General features: G+C 39.2%; 1 protein-coding gene across 3 annotated transcripts in view; it reads right to left on the bottom strand.

The window, feature by feature from the left end:
- ano1a (anoctamin 1, calcium activated chloride channel a) overlaps positions 1-8,957 on the bottom strand; it is a 175,523-nt gene extending 166,566 nt beyond the window's left edge. For 2 of the 3 annotated variants that reach the window (XM_057840029.1, XM_057840030.1), the window contains exon 1: positions 7,653-7,790. In XM_057840029.1, the coding sequence (XP_057696012.1) occupies positions 7,653-7,779 (127 nt within the window). In that variant the 5' untranslated portion in view covers positions 7,780-7,790. Of the gene's footprint in view, positions 1-7,652; positions 7,791-8,831 lie in introns of those variants that run through there. The other variant, XM_057840031.1, reaches the window with a different exon arrangement.
- Positions 8,958-13,203: the final 4,246 nt, after the last annotated feature.

Below are 13,203 nucleotides of genomic sequence, written 5' to 3'. Positions count from 1 at the left end.
TCCAAGCTCCGACCAGGAAAAATATAATTGCAACGCCACTCGAACTGGGAAATTGAAGTGGCGGGGAAAAAATAGTACCACTTCACCAGTTGCTTTAATCTGATGTCACTCGACAAAATGGCGCTCAACACAATGTATTGATGACACAATTATGAAGTTTGGCGCCATGTTTTTTTTTTTTTTTCATACACCAAATTAGCTAAATGAATTAATTTTTTTTATATTGCCTTTCAGCAAGGATGTAACTAAAGAAGGCAGTTACAGTGTGTGCAATTTATCTCAACCATCATTTTTCCTCCACTTTTCGATTGCTTATGAAAAGGCAGGTTTGCTGGAGGTCAAAATGTCTTTAAATGGCCAAAATAAAAAACAAATCATTGTCGCTATCAACCATCTTCATTGTTTACATTCGCTTGGAACGCTTTGAGGTCGCAACTGGGACCATCTGAGTGGGATAAGTGCGACTATCGACCATCAATCGCTTTACATAGGCATTTTTAAACTGGCATTTTTAAGCGAAGGCATTACTACGACTCTCAAGAAGAACTGTCACACTTTTAAACAGGCATTTTACAGGAGAGCACGGCTCTGGGCGTGCATTTCGACTCTTCGGCCAATCATACCGTGAGAATAACCGAACATCACTGTCAAGCGCAGGCCCTCCGAGCTCCGAGCAGATTGTGCACCCAGAGCGGATACTGCATTACACTGCACTACTGCACTGCACTACTGCACTGCACTACACTGGCGGCAGTGGGCACTGTCGTCGTCATAGTATTCTGTTCGGTGGACGTAGACACACGTCACGGCCTGAGAAACGTATATACAATATATGCTTTCTTGGAAGTTTGGGACACTCGAAAAACAGATCTCCAATTGAGAAGCTAAATGAGATCTCGATATACATTTGTGTGGAAGTGTGGTTCACAACAACAACAACAAAATATTTTGTTCTCGCTCAATCTAGTAAAGCTCTACAAAAGGCTATTTCAATTTCCCCGACATCTAAACTGAGACTCAGTCTTTTCTTTTGCAACGTGGAATCGAGCGAGAGACAGGCAAGGGGACCGGGTTCTAGCGGAGATGAAGCCGAGCGAATTCACTCCCAGTCAGATTAAACAGCGACTGGCAGAGGGGTTGTGGAAGTCGCGGGGAAAAAAATGGTAAAAACCTATAAACGTATTGTACTAAACCACAGCAAATGCACATGTATGCATTTAAATACTACTTTATTGGTATACTGTTCGCTTGATTAAACTCCAAACTACTCACGCATGGGCTAAAATGCACAGTACTCAATGTGACACGGGACATCAATGGAAAGCAAACATATTAGCTTAACAAAAACTTGCCTAATGTTGGTCTTAACAGGGAGGGACACCAAAATAAATGAATGTGTGAAGCACCCGGTAACAGAACTGCTGATGTCATCTAATGAACCCAGGTAGATAAATAGTCTATGCCTTCCAAAATGCTTTTACACCAAAGCCCCATTTTCTGTGTCTTTATAAATATCCACCAGTCAATTTCTTCTCAACTGAGGTTGTCACTCTGCCTGCTGCGACCAGACGTGCCCGTGCCACATCAGGAGGTATCCTGAAGGGATCTCCGAGCCTCCTCATCTGGCTTCTTGAGCCCGTGACGTCAACTCATATTCAACCACTTGAAGAGAAAAATGTCGAGGCAAAGATAGCCACAGTTGACTTTCCCTTTCCCAGGTTTTTTAATTCTCTTTAAAGAACGGAAGATGACATCACATAATTTAGGAGCAAAAAGTTCTCAAGTGCAGCATGATGCCTTTGAGAAGATTCTGTCTCGACCCCCAACACATATACACTTTTATTAAGCATATCCAAATAAGCAGGGTTTTGTCAGCCCACAAATTAACCCCGTTAGGGCCATTTGCAGCTCTGCAATATCCACCACAAATAATCAGCCCAACACGCTTTGTTGCAGGAAGAAGCTAAGATGCTCCCAATGTTTTCTTTAGCAACAGTTCCTGTAGCTACCCAGGGAATATGCCAAGCAATATGAAAATGAATAAACCAAGTGCGATAAACAAATATGTGTCATTATATCTGAATAAATGAAAATATCTACACCGGGATTTTGCTCTTTCTCTTACGCCCACAGCTCGTGACCTTAAGTGAGGGTAGGAATGTTGATCAATCACAGACTAATACAGAGTTCGCATGACTGCTGTCGCTGCAGGTGTCTAAGAAGTAGGACAAATAGACTGATGAACAGTTTTTTTTCCCCAGGAGCCATAAGCACCATAAACCCTCCCCCAACACAAGGGCGTCGCCAGACATATTTCACTGGAGCGCATGCCCCAGTACTGATATGCAGTGCCCCAGTAAATTTCACCAGTCAAAAAAAACGGAGTTTTAAATTTACATAGCATAATCTACAAAATGTACCTTTTTAATATGGACATATTACCCTTTTCAGTCAAGATACACAATCTGCACATGGCTCCTTAATACGGTATTTTACGCATGTGACTTTGGCTGTGATAGGCATATGAGTTGACAGTTCCGCGAAGCACCTTAGGGAGATATACTGCATTCATGTGTGTCGGGAGGTCTTAGTTCCCAAGTTCTGATCGTTCTGATGTGTCGTAAAGTTGTAATGTGGGATAAAAACATGGTTGCTACAAAGATGCGTAGCCTGTTTTAATGCTCTAACGATACATCTCAAGTTGAGTGACTGTTTGGCACTTTTTATAGACAACATGTACAGTGTGTCACAAAAGTGAGTACACCCCTCGCATTTATGCAGATATTAAAGTATATCTTTTCATGGGACAACACTGATAAAATGAGACTTTAACACAATGAAAAGTAGTCTTTGTGCAGTTTATATAATAGAGTTAGTTTATTTTCCCCTCAAAATATAGCCATTAATATTTAAACCCCTGGCAAAAAAAGTGAGTACACCCTTTAGAAACTACGTACATCCCTAAATGTCCAAATTGAGTACTGCTTGTCATTTTCCCTCTAAAATGTCATGTGATTCGTTACAGGAGTGCTGTCAGCATTGCTGCAGAGATTGAAAAGGTGGCCTATTAGTGCTCAGACCATATGCCGCACTCTTCATCAAATTGGTGTGCATGGCTGTCACCCCAGCTCTCTTCTGAAGATGGTACACAAGAAAGCCCGCAAACAGTTTGCTGAAGACATGTCAACAAAGCACATGGATTACTGGAACCATGTCCTATGGTCTGATGAGACGGGTGGGCTTTCATTTAGGGATGTACGTAATTTCTAAGGGGTGTACTCACTTTTGTTGCCAAGGGTTTAGATATTAATGGCTATATTTTGAGTTATTTTGACGGGAAAATAAATTAACTCTTTTATATAAGCTGCACACAGACTACTTTTCATTGTGTCAAAGTGTCATTTTGTCTGTAACGAGTCACATGACATTTTAGAGGGAAAATGACAAGCAGTACTCAATTTGGACATTTAGGGACGTACGCAGTTTCTAAAGGGTGTACTCACTTTTGTTGCCAAGGGTTTAGATATTGATAGCTATATTTTGAGTTATTTTGACGGGAAAATAAATTAACTCTTTTATATATGCTGCACACAGACTACTTTTCATTGTGTCAAAGTGTCATTTTGTCTATAACGAGTCACATGACATTTTAGAGGGAAAATGACAAGCAGTACTCAATATGGACATTTAGGGACGTACGCAGTTTCTAAGGTGTGTACTCACTTTTGTTGCCAGGGGTTTAGATATTAATGGCTGTATTTTGAAGGGAAAATAAATTACCTCTTTTATATAAGCTGCACACAGATTACTTTTCATTGTGTCAAAGTGTCATTTTGTTAGTGTTGTCCCATGAAAAGATATACTTAAATATCTGCAGAAATGCGAGTGGTGTACTCACTTTTGCGATACACTGTAATAGAGAATATTATTTTCAATTACACATGAATGCAGCATCAATATTACGGTGCGTGTGCCTATTATATCGTCGACGGTGCAAATGACATCTTCCCACCTGCTTTTGATGTTAGTGCCAGATGAACAGCCCATCATTGTTGTTCATTTTTAACTCTGCGTTGATATTTGTTTGGTCGCCTATTCCCATGAATTGTGAATTAAAATGGTTCAACTTTACTCTTTACCTGTTAGGCAGTTAACTGCGGTAAACTACTCTTGTCGCAAATTGAAGTAGCACATTTGCTGCTGTCTTTTAGCGAACTGGCTATGAATACAACTGCAACTAAATGTGATTTGTCCCAATGCAAACCTACGCCCTTGAAAATTATTTAGGGGTAACGCTACTCTCGCTTGAGTAAAACATTTTGGATACTCTACCTACCTCTGGTTGCTATACAAAACATAATTCCATTTTCTCTGCAATTTATTGAATTCATGAAATCGAAATACTAATATTGTTTAGACACCAAACCCGGGGTCAGCAACCCATGTTTTGAGAGCTGCATGCGGCTCTTTAGCGCTGCCCTAGTGGCTCCCTGGAGCATTTTCAAATATGTTTGAAAATGAAAAAAGATGGCGGAGGGAAATATATTTTTGCTTTTGATATGGTCTCTGTAGAAGGACAAAATGACACAAACAGTCTTAACATTTGCCAATGCTGTAAAAATGTGTAGAATAAATATCAAATTTCAACATTTCTGTCAACGAAGATTTGCGTCATAGCCTGCGACACACGTTTCTATCAGCAGGGCTGGATACCAGCCAGGTGGCTATTGTAAACAAACTGGCAGCTGTCTGATGGGCCATGGATCCGAAAGGAAAAAAGAGAAAAATAATTGAGGAGAACAGAGGATTCAACGTTTCTTGGACAGAATCATTTGCATTCATTGCCAACGTGGAAGGTTTGGCTGAATGTTTACTCTGTGGCGAGATGTTGTCAAATAACAAAAAGAGTCATGTGGAAAAACATTTCCAGGGAAGGCATGCTACATTTGAAGCCGAGTACCCAGTTGGGAGTGGGAGGACAAGTGTGATTCCGTTACATCTGAAGAACTCAGAGGAGCGCAAAAATAGATTTAAGAAGTGGATTGCATCGCCAAACTCCACTGCTGCTGCAAGTTTTGTTGCAACCTGGGAGATAATAAAGCGTGGAAAACCATTCACAGATGGTGGGTACATGAAGGAGACATTCAGATATATCAGAACACCTATTTGCAGACTTAAAAAACAAAACCGAGTTAATAAAGAAAATCAAAGAAATGCCCAAATAAGGGGCATGTTATGCACGTTCCATTTAGTTGTTTATCGAAACCTCAAAATAAAAATGACGTCAAAAATTGGATTTCTTTATTATATTTCTTTAATTTCATAAAAACAATGAAACAATTCATTAATATTATAAGAAGTTAAACTTGAGGTGGAATCATACAACATAGTCATGTGGTGCATTGGATGCAGTGCAGGGAAAGTAAACATTAAATCATCAAAATTATGTATTTTTAGTAGAGCTGTCAAACGATTAAAATTTTTAATTGAGTTACTCACAGCTTAAAAATTAATTAATCGTAATTAATTGCAATTCAAACCAGCTCTAAAATATGCCATATTTTTCTGTAAATTATTTTTGGAATGGAAAGATAAGACACAAGACGGATATATACATTTAATACATTGTACATAAGTACTGTATTTGTTTTTTATAACAATAAATCCACAAGATGGCATTAACACTACTAACATTCTTTCTGTTGAAGGGATTCACGGATCGAAAGACTTGTAGTTCTTAAAAGATAAATGTTAGTACAAGTTATACTAAATTTATATTAAAACTCCTTTTAATGTTTTTGTTTTAATAAAATTTGTAAAAATTTAAATAAAAAAATTAACTAGTAGCTTGCCATTGTGGACGTCGCCGAGCGGTGACGTCACATGGGCTCCCTGCCGTCTTTAACTACATAAGGTAGTGATTGAAATACACCACAAGGTGTCAATGGCGAGTTTCAAATTACTTAGAAATCAAGCCAATGAGTGTGTTTTGTCCCTCGACTGACGGTGTAGTTCTCTGTTTCCTGTACTTCACTGTCATTTGAGTGCTAGCTTCACAACGTACGAGACCTCTGATAGTTTGTTTATTGTGACTAAATATTGCCAACCAGTGTATTTGTTGAGCTAAACGAAATGTTTGAATAGCGTTTGACCAAAGTCTGAGTAAGTTTTATGTGTATTTTGCATGGCTATTTTGATTGGGAATGCCAGTTCTCTTTGCATGGTTGTTTAACTGTGTGAGAATAAGTCCTCATTAATACAGATTGAAGCGCTTTTCTTTTTGTGAACATTTATTTTATTTTATTTTTTTTGAGAAATAGGAATATTTTTTTTGTTGTGCTTTCACTAAATGATACTTATGTTTGTTGTGAAGTAGTTGCCGAAGCTTATGCCAATAAACGGCGCGGTCCAATGAACGCCTGTGTCCACTCGCCTTTCTCTGCCTCTTAGCTCTCAATGTGCGAAAAACGGCGTCATTGTAATCGGTTTGAGGCAATGCATAAGCGGGTCATTCCGCACATGCGTTAAATGCGTCAAATATTTTATCGTGATGAATTTTAAAAAATTAAGTACCACCCGGCGGCACGGTGGCTGAGTGGTTAGCACGTCTGCCTCACATTTCTAAGATCAAGGGTTCAATCCCGGGCTTCGGCCTTCCTGTGTGGAGTTTGCATGTTCTTCCCGTGCCTGCGTGGGTTTCCTCCGGGAACTCTGGTTTCCTCCCACATCCCAAAAACATGCATGGTAGGCTGATTGAACACTCTAAATTGTCCGTAGGTATGAGTGTGTGCGTGAATGGTTGTATGTCTCCTTGTGCCCTGCAATTGGCTGGCAACTAGTTCAGGGTGTCCCCTGCCTACTGCCCCGAGTTAGCTGGGATAGGCTCCAGCACCTCCGCGACCCTCGTGAGGAAAAGCGGCATGGAAAATGAATGAATGAATGAATAATTACCACCCAAAACGCGATAATTTTGACAGCACTAATTTTTAGCCAACTTAGTCATTTTAATAATAGGCTAATATAGCTAATACAGATGCAGCATAGAGCATACAGCATGTGTTGCCTTCATTATTAGGCTTATTGAAGGCTTTTAGATTTTTGCAGCTCCAGATATTTGTTTTTTGTTTTGGTTCAATATGGCTCTTTCAACAATTTGGGTTGCCGACCCCTGCACTAAACAATATAAGGCTAAACATGAGACGTAAGCGAAAAGAACATTAAATGACCCTGGGTTAGAATTATTCCTAAAACATGATTATGAATACAAATAAAATCCATTTTCACTTGAGCTGCCTTCCTAGTGATGAGTATGCACGACCGCATGGAACAGAAAGTGTTGATAGGCTACTGTAAATGCGTTGTGATTTGTAAGCGCGCAGAATATATCAAACGTGGACTCCCTCCCACTCCAAAATAATTGAACGATTCTTCCATATTTGATGTCAACCGTTTTCGGGAAATATATAGTGTGCTGACTCGGAAGTTGATATAACGTTTTTCCTTAGGTCGACAGTTCGCGATGAGGTATCGAAAAGAGCGATAGTAAAAATCCCCGACCGCCGTCTCCTCCACCGCGCGCTCACACGCACACCGGAGATTTTATTCTAAAATTAATAAATAAAATAATTATCATTTTTAAAATGCGCTTTTACCATTGCCCTCTGTTGTCTCCTGGTGAACGGAGCTTCCAACCGCCTGACACTCCATTGCGTAGCTATTATAGGCTCTCAGCTTTACTCCAACCAGATCTATTCCCCAACTGTACTGTGTTAACAGCATGTGTGCCCACAGGTTTATAACCGCCTGCGTTGTTGCTTAGACACGCATGATCGGTTACTACCAACGACGTCGGATGGCACATGTAAGCCTGCCGAAACGATTCACGATGAATATTTAATAATAATTATTATTATTATTATTATAATAGTAATAATAATAATAATAATGATGATGATTAATACCCAGTAGATCCATTTTAAGACGTTAAGAAAAAGGGATTTCCGTATTTACCCAATCCACAGAATATATTCTATGATGACACACATTATCCTGAGTCCTTGCGTCATGCAAACAACCACGTTGATGATATGTGTTGACTATTACATTAATTAACTAAAAGGAAAATAATGATTATTATGGCATCCCCATTGAGAAAAAAACACGAAATTGTCTTGACGTTTCAGTCATTTTCTTTTATGGTTATTTGAGACAATAAAATATATTATGGGTAGTGTTATTTATTTATTTGTTTGTTTGTTTATTTATTTATTTATTTATTATATGACGGAATGCTGCCGTGTGAAGCGATGACACCAGCCGCTGACGCCCACTTACAATTGATATGAGCCAAGGAATGACTATCAAGATGTTCTCACAAATGTGGAGGTGTTTCAGACATCAAGATGTGAAAGCTCTCACGTTGACTGCACGACTAAAAAGAGCATTTTAACGATCCGTGTGACTAACTACGGTATCTGTGCGGAAAAGGAGTTAAAAAAGCAAATGACGATTTATAATGATGGTTGTAGCAAGAGTCAACTTCAAAACCTAAAACTTTAGAACGAAGCAATTGTACAGAAAGGCGTGTATGCGTGAGCACTCACCACCACTTTTGATGTGGCGACATTATGTATTAACATTTGAGTCCTTAATTAGACGTGACAACATTTCTTTCCCTCCATTGGATTATATAGTTATTGCGTTTCTGGATTATATAGTTATTACATTTCTGGCATCAACAAATTTCATCCAAACATTTTATTCCAATTCGTGGTTCATACGCTGTTATATTTACATGTAGACAATTAAGAATGGGTAAACAGAGACTTTACCTTTTCTCCACTGAGGAAAAAAATGATTCAAATTCTTGGACAAAAATGAAGATAATATTTGTTGTTATTATCCGTGGTTCTTCTCTCCTACCTGGAACAGACAGGGTGGAGGAGGAAGTGTTTCATGTCTCCCCAGGTAAAGTATCTCCTCCCACGCATGTACACAGCACCATGTCTGAGAGTAGCTGATTGGCCAAAAGTCAGAGGATATTTGTTTGAAAATCAAACTGCATTTAAACCATTTTGAACAAAACAGGTTGTATTCTGTGAATACTGCTGTTTGACAATCTAAAAGTGATATGGTTAAACATTATACTGTAACTATAATACATGATTTCCAACGTAGAAACGAGTGCTTAATGAGCTACACATTCCAAAACAGACGTGTTCAAACTTGCCGCATATTTCGTCATTTTCCCCAAGATCACTCTAAAGCCAAAACCTCAGGTTGCAGTTAAAAACAGAGCGACAGCGAGAACCAAAAGTGGTACTGTATTTGCCATGTGGCAAAATGGATTTTGCCATGTGGCTTTTTTTTTTTTTTTTTTTTTTTTTTTTTGCCATGTAGCATTTTTTTTTTTCCATATGGCAAAATGGATTTTGCATTGTGCCATTTTTTTGCCATATGGGAAAAAAATGCCACATGGCAAAAAAAAAAAAAAAAAAAAAATACATTAGATACACACAATACATTAGAGCGCATTGACATTCAACTGACACCCAAGTCAGGCTATGCCTTTGATGGCTATGCACGTCCAAATTCTTCTTTCATTTTAAATGGCAGAAAAAACATGTGTGGCTGTGATTTTTGACCATGAATGGAAAAATTGGACGTGCATGGCCATCAATGGCATGGACGTGCATGGCCTGTAAAACTGCCATATACCCCCTGAAAAATGCCATATACCCTCCCAAAAAATTGCTACATGGCAAAATTGATTTTGCCACATTCAAAAAAATGCCACATCTCAAAATCCATTTTGCCACATGGCAAAAAAAAAAATCCCATATGGGAAAATCAATTTTGCCACATGGAAAAAAAATGCCACATGGCAAAATCCATTTTGCCACATGGAAAAAAAATGCCACATGGCAAATACCACTTTTGGTTCTCGGTCCTGCTGTAAAAACACACCTCCTAATAAATTATCTTGTTTTCAATGTAAATCTACTAGAAATAAGTGAAATTATCTGCCAGGGCTTCAAATAAATATTACTCAGATTTCTTAAAAACAAAAACAAAAAAGCTTGTCAGAAATGTTCTTAATTCAAGAATAGATATTGTTCAAAACATTATTTGAAAACATTTTTTATTTAAGTGAAAATTTAAACTTTTAGATGCGTGATCTTGATAAGAACTAATAGTTATTTGAAGAAAGTGGAATAATCTGATGCATAAATCTGTTAACCATGCAATGTATGCAGTTTCTTATCATACTAACTTCTGCACTGCAAATTTATACCGTCTTAATCAGATAATTTTTCTTAAATCTAGTCAAGTCATTTTCTACATCTTGTTTTGAGTGTTAAAGACTAGTTAACAGATTGATGTCATATTATTCCACTTACTTTAAGTAAGTATTACTGTTTGTTCTTATTAAGACCATACATTTAAAAATTGGTAAATTTTTTACCTAAATCAAGAAAAAAAAAATCATTTGAAATGTTTTGTACAAGATCCATTCTTGACTTAAGAGCACTTCTGTCAAACAAGCTTATTTTTAGATTAAATATACTTTTTGCTTAAAATAAGTCTGTTAAACTTATTTTGAGCTAGCTATTTCTTTATTTCAAGACATCTAAATGAGTAACATATACATGAAGAACTGGCAGATAATTTCACTAATTTGTAGTAGCTTTACACTGAAAACAACGAAATCTAACTCGTTCTAAGGGAGTGTGTTTTTGCAGTGTGTATAGTGACAATATCATGTTTAACAAAGGGTGAGTCCTGCCCGATTGACACCACAAGCACAGGACGAAACTGAGAATTTGAGTACAGGACCAGACCAGTGTTTGTAACTGTGCCTCGTCACGCAGTGTGAAGGACAGGCAGTTCTGTTTGCTAAATATTTCACTCATGGGTGTCACTGTGGTTGTTGGTGGATTCAAGCTTGCCCATTGCTGAGAGTCAAGCCAAGCCTTGGTATGAAGGGAATGAGTTCTGCATTTGAATGAACTCAACTGATCCTGCCCTATTGTTTCTTCTGAATAAGGGCAAGTCCTTGGTGTCGTTTTACCTACCCCACCCTACGCCTCCACAAAATTAATGAAACACTTAGAAAAGAATGGTTAACCACAAATACTGTAGTCCTTATTAGCAATTTTTTTACATTCTACCACTGAACTGCATTTGTACACAGTGCTGGTAAAAAGTATTGGCACCCCTGCAATTCTGTCAGATAATGCTCAATTTCTCCCAGAAAATTAAAGGAGCGAAACGTTGGTGAATGGTGGTTTCTGGCTGATGACCCTGCAGCTGACTGATGGGCACCGGAGGAGGTGCGACAGGCAGTAATGCCCAGCAGGAAATACCATCTTCCTGTATAATCCTCATTTATTTTGCATGCAATGAAAAAAAACACAAAAGAGAATGGAAAAAAAATAAATCGTTATCGTTACACACAAAACTCCAAAAATGGGCCGTACAAAAGTATTGGCACCCTCAGCCTATTACTTGGTAGCACAACCTTTAGACAAAATAACGGCGAACAACTGCTTCCGGTATCCATTTCTTACAACGATCTGCTGGAATTTTAGACATCTTCTTTGGCCAACTGCTCCAGGTCTCTGAGATTTGAAGGGTGCTATTTTCAGATCTCTCCGCAGGGGTTCGATGGGATTCTGGTCTGACCACTATAGAAGTCTCCAGTGCTTTCTCTCAAACCATTTCCTAGTGATTTTTAAAGTGTGTTTTGGGTCATTGTCCTACTGGAAGAACGATGACCTCTGAGGGAGACCCAGCTTTCTTACAATGGGCCCTACATTATTGAAGGAGATGGTACCTTTTCTCGTAGACACCGTCTAACTGTTTGCATTACTTAACAGTCTTAATATAGTCAATCAGGGAACAGTATCGTTTTATCGTATTTACTGTATGGCTGTTTGTATTACTCTAACACACCCAATATAAAATTAATAGGATTTACACCATAGTTTAATGAAAATAAGCAGAATATAGAGCATAAGAGATAAACAGCGCCTTCTTATCACGGAGGCCCAGCGCGTGCGTCTGAGCAAGATGGACGCTGACAAGCCCAAGTCTGCACCACCAAATCTCGCGACCAGTTCTCCCGGACTGTCCACGGCAAAGGGCAGGATGGTCTGTCCTAACACGAGGAACACAAGAGAACACCCGATATCCAGCTGATAACACGACTGACAAGATTCCAAGAGCCCCGTTGACACAGAGGTGGCAAAGAATCCACATCCTCGTTGCACGGACAACAGTAACTCCCGAGTCCTCCTGTCTAATCCACAAACAGGCAATAATCCCAAACACATCCTTCTTCCTGCCCACGGCCAGCCCTGCGAGAGCCTTCAAAAGACTGAATGTTTAATTAAGCGTTGTCCTTTTTCTCTGGAACTTTTATTGATGTACGACAGGGTGACCTTGCCTTGAGTGTTTCTGTTTGCCGTTCTGATCTCTGTCGATCCGAATAAATTTTCATCTTGTTCTCAGTGAGCCTTCTTTAAACCTTTCAAAATGGAGTCAGTACAAAGGGTTAACACTAGAGTGAACGCGCGGAATTTGGCTTTCCGTCCGACTCACTAGGGCTGCGCCAGCAGAACGCCTACCGTATCAGCTGGCGTGATTCCTGCGACTTGGCTGGGAAGCTGAATTCCTTCATTGTGCTGCAAAATTTGTTGGTAGTCTTCAGCCTTCATAATGCCATGCACACGGACAAGCATTCCAGCACCAGAGGCAGCAAAGCAACCCCAAAATATCAGGGAACCTCCGCCATGTTTGACTTTGGGGACCGTGTTCTTTTCTTTGAAGGCCTCATTTTTTTCCCTGTAAACACTATGTTGATGCCTTTTCCCAAAAAGCGCCACTTTTGTCTCATCTGATCAGAGAACATTCTTCCAAAACGTTTTTGGCTTTATCAGGTAAGTTTTGGCAGCTCCAGCCTGGCTTTTTTATATCTCTGGGTCCTAAGTGGGGTCTTCCTGGGTATCCTACTATAGAGTCCCTTTTCATTTAGATGCCAACGGATAGTTCGGGTTGACACTGTTGTACCCTCGAACTGCAGAACAATTTGAACTTGTTTGGATAGTAGTCGAGGTTCTTTATCCACCATCAGCACAATCTTTCCCTGAAATCTCGAGTCCATTTTTCTTTTCCGTCCGCATCTAGGGAGGTTAGCAACAG

This window comes from Corythoichthys intestinalis, chromosome 1 (genome assembly GCF_030265065.1).
Source record: "Corythoichthys intestinalis isolate RoL2023-P3 chromosome 1, ASM3026506v1, whole genome shotgun sequence".
Classification (NCBI taxonomy): Eukaryota; Metazoa; Chordata; class Actinopteri; order Syngnathiformes; family Syngnathidae; genus Corythoichthys; species Corythoichthys intestinalis.
The sequence above is the reverse complement of the archived record's forward strand: the minus strand, read 5'-3'. Positions and strand labels throughout refer to the sequence as shown.